Here is a 7,854-nt window from a genome sequence, read left to right on the forward strand (position 1 = left end):
TTAACTAAGTTTTCTTTGGTTTGACTGAATAATGTCGCCATTTTGATTTGGATATCGGAAATATAGTCATATTGGCATTGCTTGTGGTATATATTTTTGTAACTGAAGCGTAAATCTAATGGTTTTTTCGGTATTCTACCGTGGAAGATAAGAGTTGTTGGGCAAGCTATTGTAGAATGGTAACTAGTGATATGTTGAAACACTGCGAAATCTAAATATTTATGCCAATCCCTTGGCAGGTGGTTTTCATAAATTCGTAAATAGCGTTTTAGTGGGCCATGGGACCTTTCTAAAGCTCTGATTGTTTGAGCGTGTTTTACAGTAGCATGTTCAATTTTAAATTCTAAAAGCGTTGAGAGCTCTTCTAACATTCGCGAAGTAAATTGTGTGCCTTGATCTGTAATTATTACTAATGTTATATAGGAATGTCGCATAAACCATTGCATAAGGAATTTACAGACTGTTTCAGCTGAGATTGAAGTTAAGGGCTGTGCAAACTTATATTTAGAAAACACGTCCATTCCTGTTAGTATATACGAGTAGCCTCCAGACTTTGGTAATTGGCCAACTATGTCAATTTGTAACATGTCTGCGGGTAGGCTTGTATTAGAACTAACGGGGGATAACGGCATAGTTAGTCTTTCGTGTTTTGGCGATTTAGCTTGTATGGCCTCGTTGAACATAGATTCGCTTCGTTGAACTTTTCGAAGAATTTCCAAAATTGTGTTATTCTTGCTTTTCTGTTTTCTTTCGTCGTTAAGCCAATTTGTTTACTCAGAAGGTTGTGCAGTGTTCCGCTTCGTGTCCAGAAGTTATCGTCGGTCCTTTTGAGTCTGGTTTTGGGAATGTTGGAACAAGCATTGAAATCAAACAATCAGTTTTTCATAAACGTTTCGAAATTCTAATTCTATTTAATTCGCAATTGCCAAATCATATTGTTTTTTCTGCATGCCAAAAGATTGATTAGGAGACTGGATTGATTTGTGGCAAAATAATTTGTCAGTTGAACTGCTTTCTAAAAAGTTCAAAATTTTTATAAATTAAACAAAGTCTTCAATCTTTATGATAATAATAATTGCGATAGCGTCCGTCTGTTAATTTTCTATTTTGTCGGTTTTGCTTTTCGTACGATCACTAACATTTCATGAAAAGAAGTTAGAGGACATTAAAGCATATGAAGTCAATGTGGATCATATATACAAAGTTTAAGTGTCTCATCAGTCTCGATCAATCTATTCTAGTTTCAACATAATCTAATTGTTTCCTATCCGTGGTTTTTGTTATGTTTTTAATAAGAAAATGTACGCTGTGATTGCAGGATTTTGTCACTGTAAGCAGTAGTTTTTAATTTTTGTTACGTAATAGTCTTTTCCCCCTGTTTAATCGCTTAAACCGAACGTTTTTATACAAAGTCATAGCTCATTGTCTTTTGTTTTTGATGTATGACCCTCTATTACGTATTACGATGATTGATAATTTGATGTACAGGAACTTGGTTACTGTACATAGTCTATGGCGAGTTCTTTTGATTATGATAAATTTTGCCAAACCAACAATTGGGCTAAAAGGAAGATAAATTATGCAAAATCTGATGTAATTCAATTGATCGTTTTGTCTGTCAGCCGGTATTACTTCCAGATCTTTAATTGCAGGTATTTTTTTGATATAGTTAGGATTGTAGCACCTAATTGAATACTGTTTATTGCGATGGAATGGAAATAAAAGCTGGATATCATGAGTCGATACAGATGTAAAAGCAGTAGCAGTGAAGATGGGGAGGTGTCCGGCAATGAATCAGACACTCAGCAAATAGAATCTGGTCCTGTGAAGGTCACAAACACTAAACTGTGGTCAAATGTAATGCTTGATCAAACAGCCGATGAAGTATCCGGAGTCAACGCTTTTGCCGGTATGTTTGAAACTTAGTTCTTTGTAATTAATCTTGTGAATTACTCCCTCCGAACCCGATAGGTTTTGAACTTTGAGCTGGGTGTGCAACCTTGATGAACCCGATGGGTGTGCAACTTTGAGCTCTAATGTATTGATGTTCAGCTTTGCAGGTAAAATTAAGTAAGGACATTTGAAGCTTGTCGAGAATTTTGTAATTTTGTTCAGGGAATAGTGGAAATCGCAGTGTTGAAAGCTATCAAAGTGGACGAAAAAGAAAACGTAGCGAAACGACAGATAACCTCTTTGACCGCAGCAAAGATTCAAAAACATCAGAATTCTCCAATCAGACAGATATGAGCATAGAGCAGTCAAGTGCCGGAAAGAAGCGAAAATGCATTGTTTATGATATGCCGACTAATACCTCTGGAGGAGAAGAAGAATACGACAAAGTTGATGTCAGAGAGAAAACCAAAACCCAGCCAACAGTGAGTTGCTGTCTAATGGTTTTTTTTTGCTGTCAAATGAAATTTGTAGTAGTTGTATAGTAGTTATATTACTCTTGGAGTCTTTTACGACTCGAAGAGGAGTATTGGTATTCTACAGGTTTCTACGACAGCAAGAGGAGTTATGGCGACTTTTTAGTAGCCACAAAGCGTTAGTTGAAGCTTCTATTGGCCTTCTCTTGGTTTTTTACAATTCAAAGAATTTGAATTATATTGGGGTGCTATCCTTTAATCAATTTTATTGGAGTGAATTTTGAAGCCGAAATGAAACGCGTGAAAATAATTGGGAGTGGTTTGAAAGTTGCACAAAATTGGAGAGCGTAGAGAAAAGACAATTGTTTTTGTTCATACAGCTGTTTTCAAGAAAGCGAGAAATTGAGGTGTAAAAAATTTTCTAAGCGAGCGAAATGTCTTGAACATTAGCGGCTTCTTCAAGTAGTTTTCTTACCATTGTTTCAATTAATAAGTTTGAACGGATAATAAATTTTGTTTTGAATGGTGTTTTGAGAGTTTATAGTACTTAATACGAATCTTTAGGTTGAGTTTATTTGTTTGTTCAGCCATTTTGCGACGCTTTACGACCTTTTGACCCTTGTTTTGTTTTATTGACTTTTTTCTGAATAAGAAAGACGCATATTGTTCAAAGGCATTTTTAGTTGCCAATTTGTTGCAGTTTTGTTGATATAAAAAAGTGTTGGTGAGAAATTTGGCCAACAAAAAAGGGTAACTTGTACTTATTTTCTGTTATTTTCTTGCAGTTTTCTATTCTTGTCATATTAGACGAATTTTTTGGGCTACTCTTACTTTCCTGATGTTGCTTGGATTTTAAATGGTCTCGGATTGCTTAAAGAAAGTTGTACTTCTAAGTTTTTGTGTGCATTTCTATTATATTTGAATATAGTTGACTTTTTCTATTTTTTAAGCTCACTTGGTTTCTTGCGGTAAATATTTTTGGAGCCACAATCTAGAGATTACCCTCCTAATTGAACTGTTGATTAATTGAGCTTCGAAGTTTGTAGCAATTATTGTAAACGTGTTGGTCTTTTTTATGCAAATTTTTGCTTGACCATTCTGCGTTTTTTTCGAGAATAATCTTTGGTTTCTCAAGTGACTTTTTCACGCTTTTGTTCTTCATTTTTGAGTGATCTCTATTTCTCGCACTCCGAAGTAAAGCTTGTTGCTAAAATAAAATCAATTGCAGCAAAGCAAAAACAAGGCCTGATAGCTTAGTGAGCAGTGCATCTGTTTATGGTTCGGGAGTTCAGTGGTTCGAATCTCGGCGGGTGCAATTGTTTTTCTCCCGGGCTGTCGTTCGAGAGCACTTCTTCCGACATTAGTCAGTTGATGTTTTTTACAGCCATCGTTAGACAAAATAGAAAGATGAGAATTGGTCAAAAGTTTGTTCATTGTTACCACTTAATTCTGCAATCGGTTGTGACTGACGGAGTTACTGACGGTGGTGTGAAGTCAAACCAAAAACAAGCAAAACAAATAATTCGCTGAGCGTCTTGCCCTTTCAAAGAAAGAATCCTTTACATTTTTGATATTGCTGAGAAAGTTTTATTGAGGGAAATGTTAGGTTACATATATTCAATCAAGGAGTGATTTCTAAACCAACTGAGTGCTTTCAATCAGTTTTTGCACTCTTTTTTGTATTCGAGAGAAGTCTATGTGTAAGTGATGGGATAGCGTACACACAAAGCGCAAAAATTCAAGGTAAGTAAAAACAATGAATATGTTGAGACATTGGAATTCATTCATTGATGTTCAGTTCACCGTTATGTTGAGTGCTAATGACATTGGTCATTCCCCAAACCTTGATGATACTTTCGTCCGGTTCCGCATCTGCTCTACAGTGGCGCGAATAGGGGCAATTAATTGCTTCAAGTGTTCAGCTACGGCTCATGCAACTTACGTGTACCCGGCTCTCAATCTGTCAATGGTTCTGCGAGGAGAGTTACTGTGGAAGTGCACTGATTGTTCTTCAATAATGGAAACTACCTCAAGCGACAATGATTGTCTCAGCAATGTTGAGTCTAGTTTGGGTAATATACAAACGGATTTATTAGAAACCAAACAGCTAATGAATCAGAGAATTAAGAGGTCAACTAGGGCGAGCCTACTTAAAACTTCTGTTTTCTGATCTCCTTAAACAAAACCCCCTTCGAAATAGACGAACGGATAGTGTAACAAGCACGGGCTCAAATGGATCAGTTTGAAAAAAACGCAATGATGATCAACAACCTGATATAAACAATGAACCCGATTTGCTCGATGCAGACTGTTGCGAAAATTACGCTCAGCATAAACTTACTTTTGACGGACAAATGCGACTGGCTCATGAACCTGCTCCAATTTTCGAGCTCGAGATCTAATTCAAACATGAAATCTTCTACAGCAGCCCTCAATACTAACAGTAAAGAAAATACTGCTCCTGGGATTTGGCAGCATTGTAAAACAATTGGAATAATCTTGGTGCATATAACAACTGCATCAAAGATATTGAAACTGTTAATAATGAGCAAAATTGGCCACAAGGTATAACAATTGGACGTTTTCGACTCAACAGATCTGCATGGGAGTGATTACACACTCTATCAAAATCGAGCTGCCTAAGTTACAGATTTCTCACAAATCTCGGTTTGATAAGTTTTAGATCATTACGATCAATAGCGAACGATATTAATGCGGTTATTAACTTTCATGAATTTGACATTTTAATCCCCAACGAGACATGGTTGTACAAAGATAAAAATGACAAATTTTTGCTGAAACATTGGGACCTCAGTTGTTTCCGATTTATTAATTCTCCTCGTACTTGAGTGGGGTTGGTCTAGCAATTTTATACCAAAATCGGATAAACATCACTTTTATACAAGAATCATGCTCAGCAGTCTGTGAATTAGTGTGCGTCGAACTATTAATTGGGCTACACAAGAGTTTATTGATCGCTATTTATCGCCCTCCCTCTTCTCCTTTTAACGATTTCATAAACGAATTCAGTGAAAACTTTTCTGCTCTAGTTCCGGAATACCCTTCTATATTTGTTATAGAATTTAATCTGCACTTTATTAAATCAGCCACCAGCCAAGTACGAATTTGTGCTGACCTTCTTTCATCTGGTTGCATTCCATTAATTGGCTTTCCTACTCATAAAGCGGGCAACACATCTGATCAAATTTTTGCATTAAACCCTTCTAATGTTACAGATCTAACAAGTTTTGATATCACGTTCACAGATTACCGTCTAATAACGTTCTCTTCGAAAACTGCAGTACCAAACAAAACCTCCGAAATTTATTGTCGTAAATGGAATAATGTCAATTTCATTAGTCTCGAACATGATCTCTACACCTCTTTAGATCTTTCTCTTTTACATCCCCCTGAACATCTTGACGACTTTTGCTCTAGCATAATGGACTCAATTGAATCTATCTGTGATAACTATGCTCTTCAACTTCAAACAGCCAAAGTTAGAAAATGCCAATTTTTTGACGATGAACTTAAAAAAATTGAAATGAAAGAAACGTAGATACGAAGACAGAAACGTGAGGATAGGTCCCCCATATTTTTAACAGAGTACAAAATTTTTATGAATTCTAACAGAAAAGTCATACAAGAAAAGTAAACAATCTTTTACTTCAATAAAATTACTTATTTGAATAAAACGACAATGACAGAACGATATCGACTAGTCAAAAACCATATTTATGGAAATACTAGATTTCTACCTTCTTCGCCTCTCATGATTAGTTAGCAGAATCATTTAAACAATTACTGTGTTGACAAAGTGGCAAAAATTCTGAACAGTTTAAATGTTGACCTGAATCTTCGTCAAACGTCAGTTTCAGTCATCAAATTTTGCTTCCATAGATCTAAAATTTTTGCGATAGGTTGTATTTAATCTTTCAATTGCATCATCTTTCAATGATCCTCTCCTTACCGGTGCACTTAAAGAATTATGCAACCTTTGGTTACCACATGTGTTGTCACTGATTAATAAGTCTCTTATCATTGGGGTTTTCCAAAGGAAAACGATTTATTGAGTATAATGCTGTAGTTAGCTAACCGTCCTAAACAATCTACAGAAAGCGCTTTTTTAAAAATTATTATGTACATAAATAATGCAATTGACCGTAAATCTGCAGTCCTAATAGATTCCCTTGATCTACTTGCTACCTTCGATACTATCAACCACCACCTTTTTTTTTATAAATGTCTGTCACAAACAGTTCGGAATTACAGGAACAGTATTAACATGGTTGGAGAATTACCTGTATCGGAGATCAAAAAGTGTGCTTATTAGATCTCATCTTTCTAAACTCAAGTATCTGAACAATGGTGTTCCTCAATATTTAATATTGGGCCTGTTCTTTTTAACGATGAATTAATGTACCAAAAATCAACATATGCTTATAAGAACCGTTTTACTAAGTAGACTGGAGTACTGCAATTATTTACTTGCTGGCAAAAGACCTACAAAATCTTCAGAAAGTACAGAAGTTATAGTTGCCGTTTTGTTCTGGAAGTATGTGGAGTCCGTCATCTGAATTTTTGGGAATTTCTGGTTTTTAATGGGCGAAATAGTTTAGTGGACGATTGTGTTTTTTAGATCCCGCACGAGTTGGACATCACGTTCGAGGATGTGATAATGGAAAGCAGTGCCTTCCTAGAACGTGTGAAACAGCGACAGAATCGACCTTCAAAAGACGCTCCAAAAGAAGAATTCTTCAATTACTTGCAATGGGTGCTCAATGAAAAGAACACAGAATTGCTTGAGCGGCTTCTGGATATTAAGAGTACTGGATTTGCTATGTACATTTTGGACAAAACAATTCAGAAGGAAAAGGATGGAGGAATTTTGACTAACAGTGGAATTCGGAGAAGGCTGCCAGGTGGAGTGTTTATATCTAATCTGAAAACACACCTTAGTCCGTTTGAGAGATTTGTGGTGCTAGATGGAAAGACGCAAAGCGAAGCTCAAAGTTTATGCGAAAGAAAATGTAATAAAAAGAACAGAAAGCGGGCGGCAAAGCAACGAAAAAGACAGCAAGCACAAACTCAAAACGGCGAGAAAACACTGGAGGATATTGAAACACTTCAATGCAAGGCTCAGTTGACTACAGACGCTATCGTGAATGATGTTTTGGAACTCGATTCCGATTCGGGTGAACAAATTGAACGAAAATTACAAGCTGATATACCTGAGTTCGAACCGAAAAGTCCTCAAGTGGAACCAGTTTCAATTGATGAGAAACCTGAAATTGCAGAAGAATGTAAAAAAGAATTTCCTTTAGATTTTGAGATAGCAGAACCTGAGTATATTAACAACTGAAGTAAACAGTTAAGAGATGTATTTATTCATTTGTTGCAAGTCAATTGTTCAAATTATCTTTACGTTATGTTGTTTTTCTTTACAATTTTAAGAAACCGAGAATTTGCGATGCATTAATTCAGAAGT

At 36.0% G+C, this 7,854-nt stretch overlaps 1 protein-coding gene across 1 annotated transcript; it reads left to right on the forward strand.

Moving 5' to 3' along the window:
- Nucleotides 1–678: 678 nt before the first annotated feature.
- LOC142341803 (uncharacterized) lies at nucleotides 679–7,795 on the forward strand. The gene is made up of 3 exons (XM_075393044.1): nucleotides 679–1,909; nucleotides 2,116–2,375; nucleotides 7,006–7,795. The coding sequence occupies exons 1-3, from the start codon at nucleotides 1,735–1,737 to the stop codon at nucleotides 7,726–7,728; spliced, it is 1,158 nt and encodes a 385-aa protein (XP_075249159.1). The 5' UTR covers nucleotides 679–1,734; the 3' UTR covers nucleotides 7,729–7,795.
- Nucleotides 7,796–7,854: the final 59 nt, after the last annotated feature.

The sequence above is a fragment of the Convolutriloba macropyga genome, chromosome 6, assembly GCF_964194025.1.
Source record: "Convolutriloba macropyga chromosome 6, txConMacr16.3, whole genome shotgun sequence".
Lineage (NCBI taxonomy): Eukaryota > Metazoa > Xenacoelomorpha > Acoela > Convolutidae > Convolutriloba > Convolutriloba macropyga.

Coding starts and splice junctions, on each gene's coding strand:
- LOC142341803 (XM_075393044.1), top strand. CDS start 1,735: ATGAGTCGATACAGATGTAAAAGCAGTAGCAGTGAAGATGGGGAGGTG. Junction 1,910..2,115: donor CGGAGTCAACGCTTTTGCCG/GTATGTTTGAAA, acceptor AATTTTGTTCAG/GGAATAGTGGAAATCGCAGT. Junction 2,376..7,005: donor AAACCAAAACCCAGCCAACA/GTGAGTTGCTGT, acceptor TGTGTTTTTTAG/ATCCCGCACGAGTTGGACAT.